This window comes from Pelophylax lessonae (genome assembly GCF_965119305.1).
Source record: "Pelophylax lessonae genome assembly, chromosome: 2".
Taxonomy (NCBI): domain Eukaryota; kingdom Metazoa; phylum Chordata; class Amphibia; order Anura; family Ranidae; genus Pelophylax; species Pelophylax lessonae.
Genome location: NC_138769.1, coordinates 457401350 through 457414275, shown reverse-complemented (window position 1 = coordinate 457414275; position 12926 = coordinate 457401350). Strand labels below are relative to the sequence as shown.

The 12926-nt window shown below is 41.9% G+C and overlaps 1 protein-coding gene across 1 annotated transcript in view; it reads right to left on the bottom strand.

Annotated features, from left to right (window-relative positions):
* The window catches only part of GABRA5 (gamma-aminobutyric acid type A receptor subunit alpha5), a 405793-nt gene that overhangs the window by 240184 nt on the left and 152683 nt on the right, over positions 1 to 12926 (bottom strand). Inside the window, exon 6 of the mRNA XM_082244514.1 lies at positions 3101 to 3183. Within this exon, the coding sequence (XP_082100640.1) occupies positions 3101 to 3183 (83 nt within the window). The remainder of the gene's footprint in view (positions 1 to 3100; positions 3184 to 12926) is intronic.

The following is a 12926-nucleotide window of genomic DNA, read 5'->3' as shown; positions in this document are numbered from 1 at the left end:
AACGTATCTGTCCAGGGAGCTCACGATGTCGGCACCCGAAGCCGATTTTCGTATCAGTTCTCGGGTGCTGCCTGCCACCATTCAGGGTAAGGTAACCCGGCAGTGAAGCCTTTAGGCTTCACAGCTGGTTCCCTACTGCGCATGCGCGAAGCACACTGCACTTTCTAGTTTTCCAGCGGCGGAGGAAGAATAAGGGGGCCTAACTTCCGAGGGATGGCGCTGCGGTGCTGTCTCCTTGAAGTGGGGAAGGGTACCTGTCAAAAACAGGTACCTGTTCCCCCCTCCCCAAAAGTGGCACCAAAGGGGGGGAGGAAGCAGATGAGCGGAAGTTCCACTTTTGGGTGGAACTCCACTTTAAGTAGCATGAAAGTCAAATCAAAGTAATGCAGGGACATTTTTAAAGTCACTGTGACTTTAAGTTGCATAGATTCGAGCTCAAAGTCACATGACAAGCTGCACAAATTTGAACGGAGCCTTACCTACCTGTTTAGGCACTTTCCTCATGATATACACTTTATAATAGTTAAGTCAATCAATCTTGTTGAATCAAAACAGTTACTTTTCTATTATCATGTGCTTCATCGAATGTGACCTCATTACTGTGGGATATGTAAATTCAGTAAAACGCTAAGCTTAATTCTTCTTTCTATGGCACAGTGCACTAGGCAATTAGAAACTGATTTATTTTAAAGTGTATATTATCACTGAGAATGCTTTGAATAGTGCTTTTTATTTTAATACATATCATTCCAAGGAAACCGCCTACATTAGCTTTTCTTAGCAGGTCAACAAGACCTCGAAAACATTCTGTACATTGAAACTGTAAAGGAAAAACTCTTGCATAATTCATAACACCTGAAGCATATCCGCCACAGATTTAAAACAAGGGGACCCTGCTTTCCCTCAATTTAACTCTAGATATATCGTTTTCAGGACGAAGAGACGTGGTGCAGAACAATTATATAATAAGGTTTTAGTATACATTGCTTTTAAATCCATGTCTGATGTCTTTTTTAGCTTCTTATGTGTCACATTACTGGACTCTTCATCAGGTCACTGGAAGGGGGTGACATCATACATGGGACTGGGCAATACCATTTGTGCACCCCTGAACCTCCTATTGAGATCTAAAAATGTAGAAAAGCTCATTGGTCTGCTATTATAGGACAACAGTGCTTTGAAAGTAGTTATCCTTCTTTTGGGGAACCGGTGAAAAGGGCTGTGTTGAAGTGATGCTGCCATTCATTTCAAAATGACCTTTTTTTCCCTAAAATTATATATTTTCTCAGTTTAAACATTTGATATGTTTCTATTTTCTATTGTGAATAAAATATGGGTTTATGAGATTTGCAAATCATTGCATTCTGCTTTTAAACAGATTTTACACAGGGCCTCAATTTTTTTTTAATTGAAGTTGTATAACAATTTCTAGAAATAAAATAAATTGTTCAGTAAACAATATAAAGTTGCATAATTTGCTCTATAGTGCGAAGATAAAATATTGTGCAACAATTATAAAAAGTCCACACATCATGTGAATAAACGGTAATGACACTCCACACATGCTGTGTCCAATCCGTGCTCCGCCACCTAGCTGCACACCGACTCCTTACTGGAAGCACATGACCTCCCAAATTTGGGGTCCTTGTGTTTTAATAGAAAAAGAGGCCAATGCGTCAACAGACGTCACCTGGCATTTTAAGTGCACTTACTCTGAGATCCACTCCAAGCTCAAACAATCCATAAACCAGTGATGTGCATTGGAGGAAATAAGTAAACTGAATGGTGTGAAATTCTTTTAAAAATGTTTGTTACAGTTTGAAATTAAAGAGACTCTATTTTGTATTTATTTTTCTCCTGGGCAAACTAAACCATACTTACTTTGATTTATTTGATTTAATTTTATTTTGGTAGTTTTTTATTTTTTTCTCGCTTATCTGATGGAATTTTTCATGTGGTTCTTATGAGCATCCTACTATAAATGCATTACTAAAGCAATCTTAATACTATGATGCACTACCTTACTACATTATTCATCCATGCTTCGAGACTAAACATAGTAATATCTCCAAAATCAGATATTATTTTGGTACCCAAACCTTTTGGAACGTTAAAAGGAAAATATATTGATACTTGTACCATCAGATTGCTTGTTATAGTGTCTTCTTTGTAATTTTATTATGGTTTATTTTATTTTCTGTTTGCTTATATTACTTTGTAAATACTTGGAAAATAATAAATATAAATAAATAAATAAATAAATAAACCACCAGTTTATTAGACATAAAATGGGTACTCACAAACAAATAGCAAAAATAGCATGAAAAGCACACCAATTGAGCTGGCGTGCATGAGGACATCACAAACAAGTCCCCACCCCAACGCATTTCATCACATAGCCAGCAGTGACACAGCCCCAAAGTGTCCCTTGCTCCCCATTCTTCCAGGTTTTTGCAACTCACAGCTTAGTAAAAGCATACATTTCTATCCCTTCCTACAAGATTTACTTCCACTAGCATGCATACCATTTTTTTTCTTTTGTTCAGAACCTCTGACCACCATTTCATGCCTATATTCAGGCTTATGCTAACAATATATGCATTTTTTTATTAGATGGGAGTGGGAGTGTTTTTCTTTTAATATGTCATACACAGTAACTGTTCATATTCCAAATAGCAAATTAATATTACGATAGTGATCAGCATATTTTTAGTTGATTAATTTTCTTGTGCATGCTTTTACCAAATTCAAACCATTCTATATTATACACAAACGTCAAGCCTTTTAGAAACTTCAAAACACTTCAGATAAAAATAAATACATAAATAATTGGGAGTGGTCAGAAAATGGCCACTCACTGAATATTTGAATATATCTTTGGAATATAAATGGCTTATTGTGGGGTCACATGAAATGTGACCTTTAGCTCATCTAGCGTTACAACAGATGGGGTATTGGAGATGGAATCTGATCCACAAATGTAGACTTACAGTGATTTAACATTTACAGCAAAGAATCTATGAAAAAATTTGGTATCACAGATGTGAGAGAACAGAACCAAAGAAATCTGCTAAAAAAACGACAAAATACAAAAACTTACAGCTTCCGAATTTTAGAGGGCATGCGTGAGCATCCATAGGAAAGTCTTCAAGCTGCATAGGGCATTCTGCTGAAATTGTCAGCCTGTGCAAATAAAAAAGAGGAGAAAAGTTGAATTACTGTATACAGCAATGCAGCCAGTGGGCATCCAGCCTTTGTCTGAATGCTTATGAGTGATGGCTGCAACATTATTATAAGGATGCTAAGGACAAGGTAAACTGAAAAATGCAACCTGATGTCTATTTGAAACAGTGTATTAGCATCTCTTAAGGTATTCGATTTTTTTATATATTGAATGAAAAATGCAGATGTGTCAGGTTTTACCTGTTAGCTCCCACAGCTGTCAAACTGCATTAACATGAGAAAACTTCTATCTGTCTATCTGTTCATATAAAATACAGCCTTTACTCCCATGACACCATTTCTCAGAGGACACCTCTCTTATCATTGAGCCAAATGTCTCACTGCCAGCATCTTTATATGCTGAGCTATGAAATGAATTTATCCTGAAAGTCTTAGAACGGAGGAGGATTTCAATCATGCAGTTGCTGACACCATGGGCAATAGAATAGTAAAAACGGTTACAAAACAATCATGCATTCTGTCATTGGTTTTCCTTATATTCCAATACCATCTGATGTGTTTAATTATTCAGTGAAGACCTAAAATACATTCCTAAATAGCTATACTGCTGAAATCATTTTTTCCCCTTTTGGTTCAGCTTTGGAGATATAATATATTGTATAAAACTAAACAATCAAGTTATGAAGGAAAAGAATAGGTAGGATAGACTGCATTTAGATCTTCTGATGTTGAAGTCTTTAGTCTATTTGTTCAAAAGCAAGTTATGACATTTCTTATACTGGCTATTACTTTCTTGTGACAGCTGGCTGAGAGTTGTGCCTGGTGTATCCTTTTTATGATATATGACTACATACCTCTGTTTTATATCAGTGTTCTTTCCAGCACCCCCTCAATAGATACAACTATAAGCCTTGATCAACCAAGGACTAATTAGACTGCATTACTTGACATATACACTGCACATCACGAAGTTCCTCAAATGGGCTGCGACTGGCTAACAGTTTCTTTGAATACATTTTCCTCTGAATACAGCTATATTTTGTCCAAATTTAGTATAGAAATGATAATATTTTGCATTGATCTGATAGATGAGATTTTTCAAAAGGAAAGGGTCATCTTTTTTGCAACCCTGTCACTATCCTACTCCTGTAGTGATGAAAGCCTACTTGTCTCCTGTAGCGATAAAAGCCAAGCAATTCGAGCTGCGAGTGTCTTTCCTAAGGATGGTGCCCTTTGTATCCACATAGGTGGCACAAAGCTATTGTATACTCCTAATAAGCTCTCCAATTCTTAAATTTAGCATCTGCTCCATTAACACATTTTATTTTTTCCAATGCGATTTCCTAAATTTCACCAGCCTTGAAGTTGATTAAGGCAGTTTGCTAGCATCTGCCAAATATTTCTACAGGTCTACAGGGTTAAGCAGTCCCAAACTGCTATCCAAATTGCTTGTTCCTGGATTGTGGCAGCCACCAGTAGCAAATCTGAAACAAGCAGCACTGTAGTTAACATCTTGTAATAAAACTACCGTTTCACCCTCCATAAATGGTAGAAGCTTGCCAGAGACTGTTTTTCAGCAGAAATGCCTACTAACTAACAAGACAAATAGTTTTTAAACACAGTGATGATTAAAGAACAGTACCCCTTAAACACGAAATCACTCAGTTTGGGTCAATAGGCAATATCTGGCATCATGGATTTACTGACATCATAGTAATGGATGCAATTATGAAATGCAGATATAGTAATAGGGAATTCCCTGCAAAAGGCCACTTTAATATATGTGAATTTCAATTACACAATTAGAAGAGTAAGCATGATTAGCTTTTTTTTTCACCATAGGCAACCACACCATTATTTTGCTCATGCAATCACATAACCTTAGGCCGTTGTTCCAGATTACAGGTATTAAAAGTAAACAGTCATCCCATTAGTTTGGGATCCAACTGTCAGTGACCTTACCAGCACATGTATCAACTAAAGCTTCATGCCCATGGGCTGTACAGAATACATAACCTAACAGAGGCCCTGGTGTATGCATAATGCTATCACATAAGAGGCCATTGGCGTTTCACTGACATGGTGAAAATAGCCTAAGCTACAGAGCCTGCCCTTGTCTCATTCACTTACAGATACTGAATAGCTTGTGCCAGGGCCGTCTTTAACACAGGGCCCAGCCATTGTTGTGGGGCCCAAAGCAGCTGCCCCTTGAGCCCACACTGCCCACAAATAGTTGATAAGTGCATTTGGTAGGGCCCAAGAAAATATTTGCCCAGGGTCCAATCAATATTAAAGACGGCCCTGGCTTGTGCATCTTCTACAGCATGGCCAACATTGAGTTCCTGTTAGTGGGTGTATAACATATCAGAGGCTGGCAGGCAGCTTGTATTGCCACTGCATTGTGGCAAGGCAAATGCTCAGAGGTTATGAGTGCCTGAAATGGCCTGCTGCAGGACATCCAGGAAGCCAGAGTACCTAACCAGGGACCACTGCACTGTCAGTACCTGTGCCAGGCAAGGTACTTGTGGAACACTCCTTGCAGAGGAGTGGACAGCAGGTTACTGCCACAGTAACACATCACCTTGCCTGGCATAAGATGGTATAGGGCAGCCACTTCTTAGCCTGCCTCTGAAGAGCTGTCAGAATCTCTGGCTCAGTGTGGCTTCTCTCACCCAGCCATACAACATGCAAAACTGTTGAATAGACACTGGGGGAAGGGGGCCGGGGGGGGGGGGTGGTGACAGATGGTTTTAAAGAATCAGAGGAGGTAGCCTTTTAATAGAAGGGGGTAGAAGTTACCCTGTTGTCATCGATACCAGACTTTCTCAACCGGTGTGCATGGCACACTGAGGTGCCGCCAGGTGTATCTCGGAATTATGGTAGAGAAAGGCTGCCAGATGAGCTTGATCCCCTGCCGAGTTGTACATCGGCACTGTGAGGGAGCATCGTCAGCCTCAGCAAAGTGAAAGTAAAGGAGGGGGAGTGTGCTGTGCTCTCTGCTTCCCCCTACAGTGCAGTACCCAGCTGTGTAAGGAAAGGTACTGTACTAGATTGTTTTTAAGGGCTTTATACATGTGTCTGTGTGTGTGTACATGTGTGTGTAGGTGTATGTATGCGTGCGTGTGTGTACGTGTGTGTATGTACATATGTATGTGTGTATATGTGTGTGTACATGTGCCTGTGTGTGTGTGTACATGTGTGTCTACATTTGTCTGTGTGTGTACATGTGTGCGTGTACATGTGTTTATGTGGGTGCATATGTACGTGCGTGTGTACATGTGTCTGTATGTGTGTATGTGTGTACATATGTGAAAAGTGTGCAGGCGGGGTTGTGAACGGCGCTACCGTGTTAAAAGCATAAATACATTTGGTGAGTAAATGTTATAAATAGTGGTATAAAAAACATAGGGAATATATGTAAAATGTATATATAAAATTAAAAGTGCTGAATGTGCTATTCTTAATAAGGTATAATTTATAAAGTGCACATGTGACTTATGGTTTTTCAAAAAACAGTTTTAGTGAGAGTACATACTCTGTGCCTTTAAAAATGCAATTAACAAAGTGCAGAGTGCTGATGTAGAAAAAAAGACACAAAACTAAAGACAAGACGGTGATTTTTTATTTTTCATTAAAGGAGTGACCTGTTTAAAAAACAGGTTTAAAAGTGATTGTGCACAATAGAGAGATCTAAAACCTCTGTGCTTTAGTGAACAAAAGTGAAAAAGATAGGTTTAGAAGCCATTCAATGCAAGCAATTTGCGGGTAAAAAAGAAGAAATCTGGGTTGCAGATACCTGCGTGGCCGCTAGGTGTCGCACCCTATATACAACCTGGTGAGTCTTTTCTATGATGGATATCGTCTAGGGGCTCCTACACTCCCTCTGATTTTCCGAAGTGTGGTCCTCAAAGAAAAATACAGAGAGGGGAACCCCCTGGTACCATATTGCAAATGTGTATAGAAGAAACGTATAGTAACTCACAGGGAAGAATCAGGCTGTCCTCGATCAGTGGTGGTGTACGCCGGGAAGCTTCCGCGTTCCACGGCTCTGGCTCCGGAAATGACGTAATGACGTCGAAGACTCCGCCCTACCGGTTTCGTCGATAGACGTCTACTTGGAGCGGCAAGTAGACGTCTATCGACGAAACCGGTAGGGCGGAGTCTTCGACGTCATTACGTCATTTCCGGAGCCAGAGCCGTGGAACGCGGAAGCTTCCCGGCGTACACCACCACTGATCGAGGACAGCCTGATTCTTCCCTGTGAGTTACTATACGTTTCTTCTATACACATTTGCGATATGGTACCAGGGGGTTCCCCTCTCTGTATTTTTCTTTGAGGACCACACTTCGGAAAATCAGAGGGAGTGTAGGAGCCCCTAGACGATATCCATCATAGAAAAGACTCACCAGGTTGTATATAGGGTGCGACACCTAGCGGCCACGCAGGTATCTGCAACCCAGATTTCTTCTTTTTTACCCGCAAATTGCTTGCATTGAATGGCTTCTAAACCTATCTTTTTCACTTTTGTTCACTAAAGCACAGAGGTTTTAGATCTCTCTATTGTGCACAATCACTTTTAAACCTGTTTTTTAAACAGGTCACTCCTTTAATGAAAAATAAAAAATCACCGTCTTGTCTTTAGTTTTGTGTCTTTTTTTCTACATCAGCACTCTGCACTTTATTTGCATTTTTAAAGGCACAGAGTATGTACTCTCACTAAAACTGTTTTTTGAAAAACCATAAGTCACATGTGCACTTTATAAATTATACCTTATTAAGAATAGCACATTCAGCACTTTTAATTTTATATATACATTTTACATATATTCCCTATGTTTTTTATACCACTATTTATAACATTTACTCACCAAATGTATTTATGCTTTTAACACGGTAGCGCCGTTCACAACCCCGCTTGCACACTTTTCATTCTTTAACCCCTTTGGGTTTGGTTGTTGGCAGCTTACACCGTGATCTTTCAACCTACACTCACTGCATATCCCATAGCGCTGGTCACCTTAGTTTTTATTATTCTGTGTGTACATATGTGTCTGTATTTGTGTGTGTGTGTACGTGTGTATATGTGTGTGTACATGTGTCTGTAAGTGTGTCTGTGCATGTGTTTGTATGTATGTGTGTGTGTGTGTGTGCACATGTGTCTGTTTGTGTCTGTATGTGTGCATATATACATGTGTGTGCATGTGTCTGCATGTGTTTTTACATGTGTATTTATGTGTGTTGGTGTGTGTGTACATGTGTCTGTGTATGTGCATGTGTCTGTATGTGTATGTGTTTGTACATGTGTTTGTATGTGTGTGTGTGTGTGTGTGTGTGTATATATATGTATGTTACTTTTAATCCTGACCCCCCTATTCGTGTACCATCAAAACAGGTTTTTTTAGGGCTTGTTTGTGATAGCAGCAAGGACTGCTGCTCCTCTGAAAAGAAATCCATGATTAGATCGCTTTTCAGAGGCATTTTTCAGGCGGTAAAGAGGCAATATGTTGCCTTCTCATCACCTGTTTTAAGCCCGTAAATGCAGCATCCCTACACCGCAACCGTGCAATGCCAACAGTTGCGGGGTAGTTGCAGTGAAGCCCCTGGGTATACCTCCTGCTGCAGCCACAGCATGTGTACACCCCCAACTGCTGCCTCTGCAGCTAAAGGGGGAGCAGTTGAGGGTGGTAAAAGCAGCTCAACCATGTGGTTTTACCGCCCCTCCAACCTGACATGTGAACAAGCTATTGCTTCACATCTGTGTGAATAATTGCTGCGTGTAGGGCATCCCTTTCATTTCAATGGGCTTCCCTACCTGCAGAAGTGCAGGGAAAGAAGTCCCCGACCCTTTTTTAAAAATTGTGCTGCACCATAAGCACTCCATGTTTGCCAATGTGTGGGATACCATTAAAAATTGACACCCCTAAAGAGCAGAGCATTTGTCTATGTGTCAAAAACGAGTGTGATTTTGCGCGTGTTCGGCGATACACGATACGCGATTAACGTGAAACAAGCCTTGAACAGGGGTGCCTCAAGACTGAAAATACTTTACAAGGGCGCCCTGACTGGAAAAACAGGGGTGCTTCAAGACTGGAAAAAGGTTGAGAAGCACTGATCTACACAAATGTGTAAGACACTGCTTTAACTCCACACTTGCTCTGGTGGTGTGCTTCATCTGCATCCATCCCAGCCATCAGCAAATTTACCCATGGTGTGCCATGAAGGAGACGTAAAGTGCTGTCTCATGCTTGCTGGATTGTTTATCTGTGATCATGTGCACCCTGCTGCTAACAGCGTGGTTCTACCTCATGGACATCTTATCTTCCACGTAAAGATGGAGGGCAAGGATGACCTTCTGGGAAAAAAAATGGCAGCTGGGTACCTGCCACTGCAGCGCAGCACAGGCCTTGAAACTCACAGAAGGGAGCTGATTCCACAAGCTGGCAAGTGAGCAATTGTAAAGTCAGCAGGTTTGTCAAGCTGGCATTGAGATGCTGGGCATAGAAGTAATGCAGAGATAACGTTTTGTTATGCTTCAGCAGCTGTGGAAAAGACACCTGTCTGGTCAAGGATGCTCCTGAAGACAGCAGGGAGAGATTGGAGACTTACTGTATGTCAAGGTTTAAACAAACATTGCGTGGCCCAATGCTGACTCTCTTTCCTGCCTAATGTGCCATAAGGTAAGAGTATAAAACCCCTTGTGAGACTTCCATCTCACTAGCTTGACAAAACGGAGGATGTAGCAGATAGAAAATCCTGTGGAGGGAATGAAGAGTAGGGGCCTTTTGCTGCAGACAGTTATTATTGAAGTGCTTCTTCCACCAAGCTTTGTGTTACAGATTCATGTGTCTCCTCATGTATGTGGTACCCAGATGTCTGGTAGTTTTATCATGGCTGATATGCTGCAGGCAGAGCCTGAAGACCACGATTCTTCTGTGAAAAAAAGGCCAAGACTGCAGAGTTCTGTGGAGAGGTCCTTTGGATAGCATTGTTTTCTACCCATAGGACAGTGCCATAAGTCCTTTACTTAGGAATGCTACTGAGTATTGTACTTTGTTCACCATTAAAAAAAGTAGTTAGGAGTTGACAGAATACCTTTTCTTGGTTAGCTCAGTAGATCGAAAATGCAAATTTCAAAACATATTAGAATTCTTCATCATAAATGATGTCAGGTATCATGCCTGCTAAAGAAACCTAATCTATTTTGAAAGCTTTCTTTTGAATATACCAAAATAATACAGCTGAAAAGTTACAGTATGCCCTTATCATTTCCCTGTTTCACCAATGTGACACTCTCCTCTGTGGCTCACCAACTAACAGACTAGAACCACTCTAGCAACTCTGCTGCTTGATTTATGTAATTTTCTCCTAGCTCTTTCACACTCTTTTATTCTGCATGAACCTTTACCTTCCCTGGAAATTCCCTTCCATATTAACTTCCACACTTTTTTATTCAGCATGAACCTTTACCTGCTCAGGAAATTCCCTTCCATATGCTCCTCAGCATTTACCAACTCCATATACCACATGTGTCAAACACAAGACCCATGGGCCGAATCCGGCCCTCCAGGCCATTTCATGTTGCCCTTGCACCTCTCCTGCACCTCCCTTATCTCTGCCCCCACCTTGTCTCAGCAGACAGCAGCAGAGAGGAGGACAGAACTCATCTGCCAGATCCTGTTTTTTCCTGTGCAGCCAGAGAGAGGCTCCTCTCTGTTACCCCCCCATCTCTGCAGCTGGCAGCAGAGAGGAGGACAGAACTCCTCCTATAGATCCTGCACTTCTCTGTGAAGCTGCAGCGCCCCCTTGTCTCTGCCTTTACTGGTCTCAGCATTCAACAGACTCCGGTAGCTGACTCCAGCCCTCCTCTGATCCTTCTCCAGACCCTGCAGTTTCTGCTTCTCAGCTCCGCCCCAGCAGCACATGGTAATGGAGGGTGGGGGATGAAGCAAAAAAGAGATGACCGCACTCCGGTATAAATCAAAAATTGGAGTAAAATTGATTCCACATCAAACAAATAGGCAAACTGGAACAACACACTGTGGATGCAGGACAGTGGAGGGTGGGGGACTCTGGACTTCTGATGGGGGGGGGCTACAGATAGAATCGGCCCTCTGAGGGCAACCATAATGATGAGGCCTGCGATGAAATTGAGTTTGACACCCCTGCAATATACAGTATCTCAAAAAAGTGAGTACACCCCTAACATTTTTGTAAATATTTTATTATACCTTTTCATGTGACAACACTGAAGAAATGACGCTTTGCTACAATGTAAAGTAGTGAGTGTACAGCTTCTATAACAGAGTAAATCTGCTGTCCCCTCAAAATAACTCAACACACAGCCATTCATGTCTAAACCGCTGGCAACAAAAGTGAGTACACCCCCTAAGTGAAAATGATCAAATTGGGCCCAATTAGCCATTTCCCCTCAGCGGTGTCATGTGACTTGTTAGTGTTACAAGGTCTTAGGTGTGAATGGGGAGCAGGTGTGGTAAATTTGGTGTTATCACTGTCACTCTCTCATTCTGGTCACTGGAAGTTCAACATGGCACCTCATGGCAAAGAACTCTCTGAGGATCTGAAAAAAGAATTGTTGCTCTACATAAAGATGCCTTGGTCAGTGATGGCGAACCTTGGCACCCCAGATGTTTTGGAACCACATTTCCCATAATGCTCATGCACTCTGCAGTGTAGTTGAGCATCATGGGAAAAGTAGTTCCAAAACATCTGGGGTGCCAAGGTTCGCCATCACTGGCCTAGGCTATAAGAAGACTGCCAAGACCCTGAGAGTGAGCTGCAGCATGGTGGCCAAGACCATATAGCAGTTTAACAGGACAGGTTCCACTCAGAACAGGCCTCACTATGGTTGACCAAAGAGGATGAGTGCACATGCTCAGCATCATATCCAGAGGTTGTCTTTGGGAAATAGACGCATGAGTGCAGCCAGCCTTGCTGTAGAGGGTGAAGGGATGGAGGGCAGCCTGTCAGTACTCAGACCATACTCCGCACACTGCATCAATTTGGTCTGAACGGATGTCATCCCAGAAGGAAGCCTCTTCTAAAGGTGATGCACAAGAATGCCCGCAAACAGTTTGCTGAAGACAAGCAGACTAAGGACATGGATTACTGGAACCATGTCCTGTGGTCTGATAAGAAAAACGTATTTGGTTCAGATGGTGTCAAGCGTGTGTGGCAGCAACCTGGTGAGGAGTACAAAGACCAGTGTGTCTTGCCTACAGTGAAGCATGGTGGTGGGAGTGTCATGGTCTGGGGCTGCATGTGTGCTGCCGGCACTGGGGAACTACAGTTCATTGAGGGAACCATGAATGCTAACATGTACTGTGACATACTGAAGCAGAGCACGATCCCCTCCCTTCGGAGACTGGGCCACAGGGCAGTATTCCAATGTGATAACGACCCCAAACAGACCTCCAAGAAACTGAGGGTAAAGGTGATGGACTGGCCAAGCATGTCTCCAGACCTAAACCCTATTGAGCAACTGTGGGTCATCCTCAAATGGAAGGTGGAGGTGAGCAAGGTCTGTAACATTTACCAGCTCCGTGATATTGTCTTGGAGGAGTGGAGTGGCAATCTGTGAAGCTCTGGTGAACTCCACGTCCAAGAGGGTTAAGGCAGCGCTGGAAAATAATGGTGGCCACACAAAATATTGACACTTTGGGCCCAATTTGGACATTTTCCCTTAGGGGTGTACTCACTTTTGTTGCCAGCGGTTTAGACATTA